The following is a 15,793-nucleotide window of genomic DNA, read 5'->3' as shown; positions in this document are numbered from 1 at the left end:
CCTTGTTACAAATTACAACTGTATCTGTGATGAAGGTCCCATTACTTTTTTTTTTTTTTTTACTAAAACTTAGGGGAGATTTATCAAATCTTGGAGAGAGAAAAGTGATTTATCTCTGTTCAATCAGCTCCTAACGTTATAGACTGTGTGTGAAATATATCAGTTAGGAGCCGATTGTTTGGTACTTTATCTCTCCAAGCTTTGATAAATAACCCCCTTAGTTTCAAAACTTACAAAACTGTTTTGTTCTATTAATCAGGTAAACAGATGTTTTGACAGCAGTGGAATCCAAAGATAATGCCCATCCAATGCTGTTGTTCATCATGCATTCCTGTGCCAGGAACAATGGCTAATGACTCATTAGTAAGGAGGGCACAATGCTAAGAGCTGATGACAGACAGATCTCAGGAGATTGAATGTCCTGACTTGTCTCCTGTTCGGAGACTTTAGTCCCCTTGCCTGGGGGCACAGGATCACCTCCCCAAATTTTTATGAGCCAGCAATTTGATGGATGGCAGAGCAGCCTCTGGTATAGATCTTATGTCAGATATTAATCCTAATCACAATAGTTGCGGAAACCAGTGTAAATGAATATACAGCATATTGTATATGGTGCCATGTGTCATTTTAGACAAGACTTGGTTGACCTAGAGCTTTTCAGCAGCTGATGAACTACAAGTCCCAGAATATCCTGCCAGGCAGCTGGATAGCCACATATTCCTTATAACCATAATATTTGATCCTTTATTGAGAAAATATAACATATGGCAGAAGATTTACAGGCATAATGCATTTGCTGAAGTACTGAAACAAATCATTATGGCATAGTGCACTGTACAACTATAACATCACAATTTATTGCACATATCACACTCAGAACTAGTGTAATTATTCCATGACCAATCAATAGTATTCAATATTTATTTTTGGCAACAATCGGATTTACTGATGCAGCAGGGACTGGAAATAAACAGGACAGACCTCCTAAAGGGTTAACTAAAAATCCTGTCACCTGTAATGACACATCCACTGGGCCAGTGCTCAATGTGGGGGCTCGCAAAAGTTTTCAGAACACAACCTTTAAAATATGTAACACCAGCTGCAAAAGGGTCTCCTTATCTCATCTCCCCACCGGAGCCCACCTGCCGGCCCCCTGACAGGTCCCAGGGTATGGCCATTTGTGCAGCAGAAAGAAAAAGCCTTTTGTTAGTGAAACACAAAAGCCAATCTCTCTCCCTTCCCGGGGCCCTTTTCCAGCAGCAGACTCAACTCTCACAGCGGCCTCCGGGCCAAGAAAAACATAAAAAATAAAAAAGAACAGTCCATGGAAAAAAAAAAACAAAACAAAAATATTTTTTTTTTTTACAAAAAAAGTTTACAAAACAAAAAAAAAAAGTTGCAGAAAAGTTTTGTGATGAGCAGCGGGGCAGCGCCAGGATCAGCTCTCGTCAGATCAAGGGAGAAAAAGAGGGAAATAAAAAAAAAAAAAAACAACTTTCCAAGCTCCTGCCACCAGATCCCAAAAACCAGTATGATCACTTACTTGTCCGTCTCTTGTGACATGTTTGATCCAATGAACTCTCCCTTTATCTTCTCCCTAGCTCCCTGGCGGAACTGGACTTTCAGGTCTGTGCAGGTAAAGGTGTGTGGAAGAGAAAGAGATGGCAGAACTAGAGCTACTGGTAATTCTACTTTTTTTTTTTTTTCCTTCCACCCCTTCCCCTCCACCCTTTTTGATTTTTTTTTTCCTGTTACCCTGCCCAGCCAGAAAGGTAAGGGACAGGTAGAGGCCACTCCCCCTGCTCTCTCCTCCCCATTCTCCTCCTTGCAGAGAAATCTTCCAGGTCAACACAGCAGCCTTGCCCTGATCCCCACCGCAGGCAGGCAAAGGGTTAACATCACCTGTACAAGAAGATACATTGTATCACCAAGTGTGCAACTGTGCAGGCTTAGGATAGACACTGCCTCAGGGACGTGGCCATTTGTCTCTGTGTATACCTGGTGCGTTGTCACAGTGCATGTTGGACACACAGGCTTTTATCACACTGTGAACAGCAGTCAGGTTCGTTATTGGCTCTGTGCGTCCAGGCTAGTCACTCACTTCTTGCCAGTTACTCCTTGTGAGTAGGTTGTGGACTTGTTCCCATGTGTCAACAAAGTTGTATGATTCAGTGGAGTCTTATTTTTTTCTTCCATATGGCATAAGTAGCTGGTGTGAAACTACATTACCCAGCATGCCCTGCTTCTTTTTTGCAGGATATGCTGGGATTTGTAGTTCCACATTGATTGGGGAGTCATATCTTTGCTATCTTTTCAACATAAAAAGTGTGTGTTAATGAAGCTAAATATTTTAATCAAAATTAGATAAGATATATATATATATATATATATATATATATATATATATATATATATATATTTTATTGTGATACAATTGTGCTTTAGTGATGCAAGTTGTACCAGGAGCTGACAATTTGGCGGTGAGTAGGTTAGTATCAAGCTGTTACCTAGGACACAAACCTTTTCAGGTATTCTTTAGCACCTGTAGAACTGGTAAGGGCTGTCAGTATGCTGTATGCAGCTGTCTAATGTCATGTGTTTGTTAATGGGATCTGTGTTTGGAGGAAGCCTAGCAGAAATGATTTGTATATGAATGTTACGTAACCGCAGCTTTAGGTCATGTGATAAATCTTCAAGGTAAAAGTGGCTGAGCAAGATATCCGTCATTGCTGTTAGGAAAATGCATACGTCAGGTTGCACCATGTCATAGTACTGAGATCGGTCTGCACAAAGTAGAAATGTGCTGCTAAAACAACCCTGATTTCATAATAATGATTGCAGAAGCACAGCATAGATGACATCATGCTTTGATGCCAGAACTGTAGATTGTAAGCTTGCGAGCAGGGCCTTCCTGCCTCTGGACCCTATTCCATACAAGTAGCAGAGTCTGCTAAAAAGCGGAATCTGCTACTGCTTCTATTGCATGCTGGGGGCTGCCCAGCATGCTGACCGTCCCAGCGGCTGTGACCGCAATTTAATTACTGTTGCAGCAACAGTGGACGACCCCTGCCTTCGCAGGCTGGCGCACAGCCACCATCTCTTCCATCGGCAGCTGCGTGACATCACACAAAAATGGCTGGGCGCCGGGATCCTGACAGCCAGCATAACGTAGTAGACCCTTAGCAGGAGCACTTTAATTTGTTGTTCTGTCAATGGCTCAGAAAATAAAGGGGTAAAATGAACAATGTTGTGTACTCAGACCGGGTATTCTGCAGCTCAGGGATCACAGCCCAAATCCCACACAGCGGCTGGCACAGCAGCCACTAGCAGAGGACTATCAAATTATTTCTGCCATGTAAATAATGCTCATGGCTGGCATTCTAGGAATATTTTCTATGCAACAGCAGTGCTCCAATGAGTGGGGAGCTACAGCAGTGTTAAAAATGAGTAGGGAGCTACATCGGTGTTCCAATGAGTAGGGGCCTACATCGGTGTTCCGATGAGTGGGTGCTACAGCTGTGTTCCGATGAGTGGGTGCTACAGCTGTGTTCCGATGAGTGGGGGGCTACAGCTGTGTTCCAATGAGTGGGGAGCTACATCAGTGTCCCAATGAGTGGGGAGCTACATCAGTGTCCCAATGAGTGGGGAGCTACATCAGTGTTCCAATGAGCGGGGGCTACAGCGGTGTTCCAATGAGCGGGGGCTACAGCGGTGTTCCAATGAGTGGGAGCTACAGCTGTGTTCCAATGAGTGGGAGCTACAGCTGTGTTCCAATGAGTGGGAGGCTACAGCGGTGTTCCAATGAGTGGGAGCTACAGCTGTGTTCCAATGAGTGGGGGGCTAAAGCGGTGTTCCAATGAGTGGAGGGCTACAGTGGTGTTCTAATGAATGGGGGCTACAGCTGTGTTCCAATGAGTGGGTAGCTACAGCGGCATTCCAATGAGTGGGTAGCTACAGAGGTGTTCCAATGAGCGGGGGCTACAGCAGTGTTCTAATGAGTGGGGGCTACAGCGGTGTTCCAATGAGTGGGGGCTACAGCGGTGTTCCAATGAGTGGGATCTACAGCTGTGTCCAATGAGTGGGGTCTACAACGGTGTTCCAATGAGTGGGAGCTACAGAGGTAATCCAATGAGTGCGGGGGCTACAGCAGTGTTCCAATGAGTGGGAGCTACAGCTGTGTTAAAATGAGTAGGGAGCTACATCGGTGTTCCAATGAGTGGGGGGCTACATCTGTGTTCCAATGAGTGGGGGGCTACATCGGTGTGCCAATGAGTGGGGAGCTACAGCGGTGTTCTAATGAGTGAGGAGCTACAGAGGTGTTCCAGTGAGTGGGGGGCTACATCGGTGTTTCAATGAGTGGGGGGCTACATCGTTGTTCCAATGAGTGGGGAGCTACAGCGGTGTTCTAATGAGTGGGGAGCTACATCAGTGTTCCAATGAGTGGGGGGCTACAGTGGTGTTCTAATGAGTGGGGGCTACAGCTGTGTTCTAATGAGTGGGAGTTGCAGTGGTGTTCTAATGAGTGGGGGCTACAGCGGTGTTCCAATGAGTGGGGGCCACAGTGATGTTCTAATTAGTGGGGTCTACAGCTGTGTCCAATGAGTGGGGTCTACAGCGGTGTTCCAATGAGTGGGAGCTACAGAGGTGTTCCAATGAGCGGGAGCTACAGCTGTGTTCCAATGAGTGGGAGGCTACAGCGGTGTTCCAATGAGTGGGAGCTACAGAGGGGTTCCAATGAGCGGGAGCTACAGCTGTGTTCCAATGAGTGGGAGGCTACAGCGGTGTTCCAGTGTGTGGGAGCTACAGCGGTGTTCCAATGAGTGGGAGGCTACAGCTGGGTTCCAATGAGTGGGAGGCTACAGCTGGGTTCCAATGAGTGGGAGGCTACAACAGTGTTCTAATAAGTGAAGACTGGAGGGAAATCCCAATTAATAGTCCTAGGTGTGTCATTCTAAATGTTGTCCAGCATTGTCCCTAATGTAAGTACTGGCTACGTGTCTCATCACACTGAGAAAATATGTATTGGTTTAAATTAAAGCAACTAAATTAAATTGCAGTGTGTATTATTATTATTAACATTTATTTATGTAGAGCCAACATATTAGGTCAGAATACAATAAACCTACTAGGACCAATTCAAATTATTTATGGTCAGTGTAATCAGCAAAACCAGTGCTGGTGGCTGCCAATCATGAAATTTGTGGACAAACACAAGCAAATCTATCTATCTATCTATCTATCTATCTATCTATCTATCTATCATATATTTTATATGTACAGTACCTCTTAGCACCTGTGCGAGTCACTCAATAGTATCCCCAGTTAAAATTACGCCGTACGGTAGCACAATCTTATTCACATTACACCACATAGTAGTGTCTCTTATTCCTGTTATGACACACATTAGTGGTAATACCCAGAATCAGAATCAGCTTTATTGGCCAGGTGTGCTCACGTACACTAGGAATGTTTTGCGGTACAATGCATCGCCAAGCAGCAACATTAAGGGGGAATACATAGCATAAGTAGGAGGAAAACGTAGCATACATTACAAATTACACGTATGAGTTCATACTGCACATTGCAACTGTACGATAGACTCAACATATTAGACATATTATACATGTTAGACTTTTTATATATTTTTCAGCTGGTGGACAGCTAGTGGGAAGAAGCTTTAAATGGATCTGGTTGACTTCGCGGGAATGGACCTGTAGCGTCTGCCTGATGGAAGCAGTTCAAACAGTTTGAGACCTGGGCGCTTCAGATCTGCCACGATTTTCTCCGCTCGCTTCCTGACCCTTGACTGGTATAATTTCTGGACGGGAGGGAGGTCAGCCCCAACAGTCTTTTCAGCTGTCCTCCCCACCCTTTGCAGCCTTTGTTACTCTCATTGGCAGCTCCATACCAGACTGTGATTGAGGTACATAGGACCGATTCTACGATTGCTGTGTAGAAGATGAGCAGCAGCTTCTGCGGGATGTTGAATTTCCTGAGTTGCCTCAGAAAGAACATCTGCTGCTGGGCCTTCTTTATGACAGTGCTTATGTTGGGTCCTCATTTGAGGTGTCAGGAGATTTTTGACCCTAGGAATTTGATGGAGTCGACTCACGAAACCACGCTGTCGGCTATTACGAGTGGTTGCATGGCACTGGGTTTCCTTCTGAAGTCCACCACCATCTCAACTGGTTTGAGGTGATTTAGGTCAAGGTTGTACCTGCCACACCACTGCATTAGCCGTTCCACTTCACTTCTGTATGCAGATTCGTTGATGACGGTGGTGTCGTCTGGAAATTTTTATAATTTTTACTGATTGCTCAGCCGAGGTGCAGTCGTTGGTATATAGAGAGAAGAGCAGGGGCAGAGGACACATCCTTGAGGGGCCCCCGTGCTGATTGTGCGCCCACTAGATGTGAATGACCCAGCTTTCACCACCGTTTTCCTTGATGTCAGGAAGTCGATGGTCAAGAAGCATGTTGATTCTGGGACCCCTAAGGAGAGGAGTTTGGCTTGCAGGATACTGGGGATGATTGTGTTGAAGGCCAATAGTGCCCCTTATACACAAAGTCCACAGTAGTAAAGCCCCAAATACACATAATGCCCACAGCAGTAGTGCCCCTTATGCAATGCCCGCTGTAGTGCTAGTGCCCCTTATGTAGTAGAACCCATAGTGTGGTTCCCCTTATGCTGTGCCCCAGTAGTAGTGTTCCTTATGTCCCCAGATGTGATGCCCCTTATGAAGTGCCCCCTATGAAATGCCCTCAGTAGTTCCCCCAGTGGTAATGCCCCTAGTAGATATGCCCCCTGTAGTTATGACCCCAGTATATATGCCCCCAGTAGTTATGCCCCCTCTAATTGTGCCTCCAGTAGAAATGCCCCCAGTAGATATGCCTCCAGTAGATATGCTCCCTGCAGTTATGCCTTCAGTAGATATGCTCCCAGTAGTTATATCCCCTCTAGTAGCGCCGCTTACACGCACAAAAAATAAACAAACAAAAAATACTCGCCTTAAGCCCCGCTCCTTCATGTGACCACTGCCGTCCTTCCTTGCCGTTCGCTCCTCGGAACTATGGGTGAGATTTCATGACGTGTCTCCCATAGCGCACAGCACACTACCAGAGCCGGAAGCCGGAGGTCAGGAGTGAGCTCCTGCCTCCGGCTGCCGCTGTGGGGAAGGAGCCGAGCACTCACTGGTAAAAAATCTCAGTTGGCGCCCGGCATATCCCTGCTGACATCCTGAGTTAGGTGTGCCGGAGGAGGCAAAACTGGTTCCGCCTCCAAATGGAACTAATGGAACGCAGTTCCGCCCGTTCTGGCTCACTTTAACCTCTGATTAGGTCAACAGGTACGAAAGGCCGGCATGAAGACGGCAGACAGTACAAAAGGTTGACAGGTTCAAAAGGTCAACATGACAATGGTCGATACACACATTGTTGACACAAGGTTTTTCTTCTCTTTTTTCACCTTTTTCATCGTTTACCATTCACGTTGACTACGATTGGGAATAGTAACCTCTGTGGAGTGCAGCGATGGTGGAGCAAGGTACCTTGCCTGAAGTGTAGTGACCAAAGTGGTACACTAGTGGGGGGGTTTTGTGGGGAAAGGGAGAAAAAAGCATAAAAAAACCCAACAATATGTGTTGACCTTTTTTGTGTCGACCATTTCCATGTTGATATTTTGACCCTGTTGATATTTTGGACTGTCTACCTTTTTCCTGTCGACCTTTGCCATGTCGACTATTTGGGGTCGACCCATTGACTGTAGTCCTGAAGATCTTTTGAACCATACCCAGTAGCTCTGTAGTGACTTTAATATCCAGCTCTGTGTTAACAACTAGTGTCTCAATAAGGATTCCAGACGCACTAGGCTGTTAAACAGAGCACGGTGTGTATGCATGCTCAGGAAATCACACAGTGCATGTGCCGTGATGGTCTTAGTCGATGGTCATAGTGTGGATTAGGACGCATAGTGATTGAAAGACAGTGGCTGTTTGTAGAAGGTAACGGGGGTGGCTACAAAAATGCAGGCATGTTGCATCCGCTTTGTGACTGTGTCGCAGCCAGCCACATCACTTTACCTGTGATGCCGACACACGACTCCATAGAGGTAAGTATTGAAGAACATGTGCAGAGAATGTAGTGTGGGCCCCATGGAACCAGGGTCCCGTATGCAGTGCACACCCTGCACCCACAGATCAACATTAATTTTATTGTCACTCTTATTAGAGCGATTTTGGGGTAACTTTGCTGTGTTGATTCTGAAGATGACATTGGCCCCAATTTATGAGATACATGGACGTGAAACAAGAAAAACACAATAGACAATGTGAACCGCTCAACTGACAATGGGCGATTAGTTATATAAGGGTGGGGAATATTCTAGAACAGAGGCGTAACTAGGGTCTTCGGCGCGCAGTGCAAGATGAAGAATGGCAACCTTTCCCCCTACCCTTGCCCAAAAAGTGGGCATGACCACATGCCAGAAGGGGCATGGCTGCTGAAAATGGGGCCTGTCAACATGACATGCAACCCGTTTCTCATCACTTTGAGAACAATCCTTTGCATTCCATATGCACCTCACCTATATGATGGATTCTCACAATGTGGAACCTTGGAAGAAATGTATCCTCCCTAGGAAGATGTCGTCTTCAGTCGGTATCCACTATTCATGTAGGATATCGCATCGTCTGGAAGATGCCTGTTTGTGTAGGGATATTAACAAGGTCATCATCATACAACAGTGGTTAAACCAGACTCGTGCCCCCTGTGTCACTCCCTGCCCCCTGCGTCTCTCAGCCACACCATCTCCCTTTTGAATCTATTAACCACACCATCCTCTTCTCTCTGCGTTGCCTCTCAACCATACCATTCCCCTCCTGCGCCTCTTAGCCACACCATTATCTCCCCCCCTGCGTCTCTCAGCCACACTCCCTGCAACTGTCAGCAACACCATCTCCCCCTGCATCTCCCAGCCACACCATCATCTCTCCCCCACGTTGTCTCTCAGAACACCATCACCTTCCCCTGTGTCATCTCTTAGCCACAGCATCATCTCCCCCTCTGCGTTGTCTCTCAGTCACACCATCCTCTCCCCCTCCCGTCATCTCTCAGCCACACCATCGTCTCCGCCGCATCGTCTCTGAGCCACACCATCTTCTCCAGCCATTCATTCTATGTCTCTGTGTCCCCCCCCCCTTAATTCTATCTCTCTCCCCCCCCTTCATTCTATGTCTCTGTGTCTCCCCCCCTTTATTCTATTTCTCTTCCCTCCTTCATTCTACTGTATGTCTCCCTGTGTCTCTTCCCCCTGCATTCATTTTGTCTCTGTGTCCCCACCCCCCTTCATTTTCTGTCTCAGTGCAGTGTCTCTCCCCCCGTTCAATGTCTCTCCGTGTCTGTTCCCCCCTCCCCTCCATTGTACTGCCACAGCACCCAGGGCACGCACCCTTCTTGTCCCGCACTAGTTACGCCGCTGTTCTTGAATGATCACGGAGTGAAAACCTAGAATATCCATGTGTCTCACCTTCTAGAATGTTCCAGTAGATTCCCACATGCACACGTTATGGCAAAGTTCCCTATTTAATGAGGGTATCTATTATCTCAGGGACCTCCCAATGCAAAATAAATAAATAAACTAAACAAAAATATTTTTTTGTTGGGATGTACTATAGATACACTACTGCAACCGCTGTATGTGTATGCCATGTATTATGTATGTATGCATGTATTGGCGTTGGGTATGGGATACCGGGATCGGGATCCTGACGATCAGCATACTGACGCTGGTATCCCAGCTGCCAGAATGCCAGCAGGGGGGTGAGCGCAACAAAGCCCTTTGTGGGCTTGTTGGCTCGCTGCACTCATAGCCATAGCAGAGCATACTGTATCCTTGGCCTCCATCTGTTGGGGGACCCAGGACGGAGCACAGTGACATCACCTGCTCTCCTCCTTGTGCAGTAGCAGAACCAGGTAGCAATAATGTGAGCAGGACAGTATGCAGTGCACACAGAGACACAGGAATATTTGGCTACCGATGGAGCTTTCCTACCAGAGGAGGGGGGGGGGGGGGGGAAAGCTGTAAGTGACCAAGGGATCCCAGCTTCACCTCCTCCCTGTCTGGGTCCTTTGTGACCTGTTATATAATGAGAGCATTTGGGTTTAGAGAGAGACACACAGAGAGTCCTCCTGATTCCTTTCCCAGTGTTTAAGTAGTATAGAGGCTACTGCTATTCTACATGGGACACCATAGATGCTAGATTTTATTTTTCTATGTGTATTTTAAGGTTGTTTAAGTTGTCTTTGTTCCACTACAAGAAAACTTTATAAAATACTGTAGTTGTCTCTCAGGCATTACTAAACTATTCATTAAAATCTAATATACACCATTGGTTTAAATATAATACACACAATCCATACCTGCCAACATGACCCATACCAGGAGGGATAAAATGCTCTCTACCTGGACTTCCCTCTTATTATATGATTGGCGTCACCTGTGGTGAAACACCTTTCTTATAAATTAAATAGTTCAACTCAGGTGATGCCAATCATATAATAAGAGGGAAGTCCATGACCAGGGCCGCTTCGAGGGCCCTCGGTACCCCGGGCAGGGAATAGGGGCATGGCTTAATACAGGGACGTGGCAAGTTACGCCCCCTGTACAGTAGAAGCGCCGCTTAAATGCTGAGCGGTGCGCGATGACGTCATCGCGCACTGCTCAGCAAAGGTCCTCTCCACGAAGGGAAACTAGATGCTACGCGTCTAGTTCCCTTCACAGGGGACCACAGCCGGGACCACAGCCTCAGAGCCGGGGGACACAGCAGGCAGCGGAGGGCACAGCAGTGGCGGATCTTGCCATGGTGCGGCGCCCTCCGGAAGGCGGCGCCCCGGGCAAAAGTCCTACTTGCCCGTGGCAAGATCCGCTACTGTCCATGACCTATAGCAGGAGCATTTTATCCCTCCTGGTATAGGTCATGTTGGAAGGTATGGCTTGTCATGCATTTTGTCCCTCCTGGAATGAGACATGTTGGGCGGTATACATAATCTATTATACAATATACACCTCCCTTCCACCAGGTCTTAAGTGCCCCGGGCACCCCCAAGGCTTAATCTGGCCCTGGCTGCACTTGCCACAGGTTCTATTCCCACTCTATAGGTGTCATGGACACCCACAAGTGGGAATAGGCCTCGGCCTCCTGCCAGCATTCTGGCGTCGGGATACGTACCGCTTGCATCCCAACCGCCATGATCCTGACCACATCCCATGTATCACAATCGCATCCCATCACAAACATAAAAATAACATGTTTAATGATCAATATGCTTATTCTTTATTTTCTCTAATAATTTGCCCTATTTCATGTTTCAGTAGCCCAATGCTATCAGCTTGTATTGTTTGCTATTTATAAATGTTTCGGGTCGGATTTGCTTTTTGCTATTTTTTTTTTTTATAGCAGTTACTTTTTCTCTGTCTTTGCCAGGCTGATTTCTCCTCTACATATGTTGTTAGTGCTTCCTTTGATGTTATTTGTAGCTAAGAATTTTTATGTTGTTTTTTTCTTTTCTTTTTTTCTTTTTAAATACTGGATTTTCTGTCTTCTCCTTTGCCTGGCAGTACAAGTGTTTTTTTTTACTTATAGGAAGTAAAAAAAAAAATCAAAACAGATTTGTTCACCACGGAGCATGTTGGGTCACTCTTCAAACAAGCATCTGACTGGCTGCAATTATCTGCTGCAAATGTAAATCAGAAGATGTAGATAGCTGCTATTGCCACATACTGTATATGTTATCTGACTTCAAGACCGCTCCTTTGTGTGAGATGCAGTGTTCTGCTTGTGCAGGAAAACAGTACATATAGAAATGAAACTATTAATAAGTATGTTTCATACTGTGTCTGATTTTCCTTGGTTTCTTCTGTGATACATGCTGGAGATGTTACAGTCACTCTAGCCCAGAGGTTCCCAAACTGTGTGCCGTGGCTCCCTGGGGTGCCTCGGGACACTTGCAGGGGTGCCCTGGGTTGGTGGTCTAGGACCAATTCAAATTATTCATGGTCAATATGATAGGCAAAACCAGTGCTGGTGGCTGCCAGTCATAAACTATGTGGCCAAACAGAAGCAAATCTTGTCCCTCACCACACAACTGACCCTAAGGATGACATATAAACGCGACCTACTTAATGTAATATTTCTCTCTAAATTTCTCAATAAGCAATTTTCGGCCTAGGGGTGCAGTGAAAAAATCTGATATTCTAGGGCGCCGTGATTCAAAAAAGTTTGGAAACCACTGCTCTAGCCTGTTCATATTTACTCATTTAATACCTAACTTTGCCTAAATAATTAAATGCAGGGCCGAATAAAGTAAAAGCTGCCATCAGAAATTGTGGGGCCCGGGACTGACAAAATAGTAAAAAAAAAAAATCCTATGCACATACGGAGCAACACCATATTATGCCCCTTGCACCATATTAAAGTCCCCACAGTAATGCCCCTGACACCATATTATGCCACACAGTTATGCCCCTGTCACCATATTATGCCCCCATAGTAATGCTCTTGTCACCACATTATGCCCCCACAGTTATTATGCCAGTGCCTGCTTATTGTCAGGGGTTCTGCTGTTTGTCGGGGGACTCGCCCCCCCCCCTTCCAACAGCTGCCGCTGCCGTTGTGCTGTCTCCTGCCTGCTAGAAACTATTGAAAATGTCCCTCCCAAAATGGCCACCGCCTCAGAGGAGACAGTTATTAAAGATACTAGAGTCCTCCTGTACTATCTTTAATAACTGTCTCCTCTGAGGCGGTGGCCATTTTGGGAGGAATGTTTTCAATAGAGTGCTGCGGGCAGACGGGGACTGACAGCGGCGGCGGGTGGATGGTGACATGAGCAGCCCAGGCCCTCCCCTTTCTGTCAGGCCGGGCCCGGGACAGCTGTGCCCCAGTACCCCCATGATGTCGGCCCTAAACACAGTGCACAATTTGTGGGTAGGCCTGGCGATGCCAGTTCCTTCTCCATCCCTGAGCTTCAAGATTTTTTGGCAGCGTAGGCGCTAATGTCTGATAATCACACTGATCATGAGACATTGTCATCAAATAGGGAACATCCTTTGAAAGGCTTCAGTATGATTTCTCGATGACGGGATGCTGGCTGTCAGAATACTAACAGCGGCATCCCGTCCATCAGAATCCCGACAGGCCCTCCAAAAGTACCCTAAACCTCCCCTGCCCCCTACCCTAACCTTCCCTTGTGGGTGCCTCCCGGGTGGTGCCTAACCCTAACCCTTCCCCGCTGCCTAAACCTAACTCTCCCCGCTTGGTGCCTTACCCTAACCTCCCCTTCTAACTGCCTAATCCTAACCCTCCCTCACCGGTACCTAACCATACCCTTCCCATCCCTGCACCATAACCCCCTACTAGTGCCTAAACCTAACCTCCATCCCACGCAGCAGGGCGCGAGCGCGTTCCGCTGGAACAACGATAGGGATTCCGTGTCTGTATTTTGGCTGCCGGGATCCCTTCCGGTGGCATTTTAACTGCATACTATTTGAAACAGGGGTCTCCCCTCTGTCAAAGGAGGGTGTCAACATCTTTCTAGGTTGTTTTGTTCATCCTCCACAGTCTTAATATATGTGTATAGCATGAGCCACACTTCGGACCTTTACATATCAGTAGACATCGGAGGAGTATATTTGATCACTGATCACTACTTAATGACTGCCAGGTCAGACTATTATTAGAGCTCCAGTCCCGGCATTCCGATAATTCTTTTCTGTGAATCTCCCGTCTCCGGCTTCTCCGTGTAAATGGTGGTACGTAAGTAGTGAGGGAGGGATATGGCTGAACCGATTGAGATTAAGTTGCACAGGGCACCTTTCCCCAGTCGTGTGTAGGGATGGCTATCGACCACCGATTATTCCAAATCCTCGATGATCTATGGCCTAAGTTAAATACTTTTTGCCATCGATGGGAGCGAACCAGATGGTTTCCCGTCATCAATGGAACAGATCCACCCAATGGTTCTGTTTTTTTTTTTTACTGAGGCACTGACCATAGCTCTGCCCACCAACACTCACAAAGCCTCATTCCCAGGTTCTGATTGGCCCACAAGCCAGTCAGTGAAACAGCAGGGATGACCATCGGCTGGTGAAACCATCGATGGTCATCCATTGCATAGTTTGCAATCATCGATGACCCACTGTCATTACACGAGTGAGTGAGCTGGGAAGCCCAGTATGAGCTGACACTCAATAACTTCTCTGGCTTTGGAAGGGTTAAAACAAACTCACCGGAGGTAGGGGGGCCTGAAGGGGCAGCCTGAGTTTTAAATAGGAGAAACACAGACTGCAAGGTGTCCATTATCAAAGAAGCGAGTCAGGAGAAGCATCCTGGCTCTGTAATGTCCCGAATAGCTGAAGAGGCTTCACTTCATCCCATTGTTCCACTCGGCATGTGTTAGGATCGGTGGGTTTTATCTCCCTATTTTTCTTTTTCTTGAAACTGTCTTTACTCATGTGACTAGAAACGAAGAAAACTACAGACAGCGCTTGCAGATTTCTTATTATAATAAATTTATTGATAAATTTTTATCTCAATAATAAAATTTCCACTAGTATTATTATAGTACCGAAACTAATAAAAAATCTTTCACTTGCTTTGACAACAAATTTACAAATAAAATTACTAAAACCACATTAATATTTCATATTGCATATAATAAAACATTCAATGCTCTGCTCCTTATAACAATTTTGCTAGCCCTTTTAGTGCAAAGAAGATACAATGGTTACAATGAATCCTAATGTTGCATTTAATTGCTACAAAGGTTACAGCAGCTGAGTCCATGGTTTGATTACTTATTTCCTGTCACACCCCGTGGGCAGCGGCGGCCGCGCTTGCCTCTGCGGGTGTCCTGGATGGCCTGGCGTCTCTCCCGTCCGGCGGCCTCGGGGGTCCGGCGGCGGGTCGGCGGGTCTCTCCGGCGGCTCCCGGAGCGAGGGCGCCGCCATGCTGCTCTAGATTAGGTAGGCGGAGCGGGGCTGACGTCATCTGCCCGCTCCGCCAATCAGACTAAGGCGGGAGGTTCAAAGCCAGACGCCGAGCAGGGAGCCGGCGCCTGTGTATCATCATTCTGCTTGTCAGAAGCAGTGATCTCCAGAGCTCCCTTGTTCCTGTTTCCGCTGTGCTTTCCAGTATACCAGTGTCTTCAGTGTCTTCAGTGTCTTCAGTGTCTCCAGTGTCTCCAGTGTCTCCAGTGTCTCAGTGTTTCCTCACGCCTCCAAGCGCCCGAGCGCCATCACGCACCTCCGTGCCTCCAAGCGCCCGAGCGCCATCACGCACTTCCGTGCCTCCAAGCGCCCGAGCGCCATCACGCATCTCCGTGCCTCCAAGCGCCCGAGCGCCATCACGCACCTCCGTGCCTCCAAGCGCCCGAGCGCCATCACGCACCTCCGTGCCTCCAAGCGCCCGAGCGCCATCTCGCACCTTCGTGCCTCCAAGCGCCCGAGCGCCATCACGCACCTCCGTGCCACCAAGGCGCCTAAGCGCCATCAGCACCTCAGTGCCTCGGCACCTCAGTACCTCAGTGCCTCAGAACCTCAGCACTCCGGTGCCTCAGCACCACAGAACCTCAGCACCTCGGTGCCTCCGCACCTTAGTACCACAGAACCTCAGCACCTCAGTACCTTGGTGTCTCAGCACCTCAGTGCCTTCAGTACCTCAATAATACCAGCACCTCTGTACCTCAGCACTTAGCACTTTTACTAGTCTTGTTTTTCAGGAGACCTTCATCATTCCTCCGTG

General features: G+C 47.3%; 1 protein-coding gene and 1 long non-coding RNA gene across 2 annotated transcripts in view; one reads left to right on the top strand and one right to left on the bottom strand.

Moving 5' to 3' along the window:
• GRHL2 (grainyhead like transcription factor 2) overlaps positions 1 to 1,737 on the bottom strand; it is a 144,280-nt gene extending 142,543 nt beyond the window's left edge. The window contains exon 1 of the mRNA XM_063924214.1: positions 1,544 to 1,737. Within this exon, the coding sequence (XP_063780284.1) occupies positions 1,544 to 1,563 (20 nt within the window). The 5' untranslated portion in view covers positions 1,564 to 1,737. The remainder of the gene's footprint in view (positions 1 to 1,543) is intronic.
• A 56-nt stretch (positions 1,738 to 1,793) lies between these two features.
• LOC134928471 (uncharacterized) lies at positions 1,794 to 11,844 on the top strand. Its single transcript, XR_010177936.1, has 3 exons — positions 1,794 to 2,062; positions 5,651 to 6,195; positions 11,639 to 11,844. It is a non-coding gene; the product is annotated as an uncharacterized LOC134928471 (long non-coding RNA).
• Positions 11,845 to 15,793: the final 3,949 nt, after the last annotated feature.

The sequence above is a fragment of the Pseudophryne corroboree genome, chromosome 5 (assembly GCF_028390025.1).
Source record: "Pseudophryne corroboree isolate aPseCor3 chromosome 5, aPseCor3.hap2, whole genome shotgun sequence".
Lineage (NCBI taxonomy): Eukaryota > Metazoa > Chordata > Amphibia > Anura > Myobatrachidae > Pseudophryne > Pseudophryne corroboree.
Note: the sequence above shows the minus strand (reverse complement) of the source record. Positions and strands in the feature narration are given on the sequence as shown.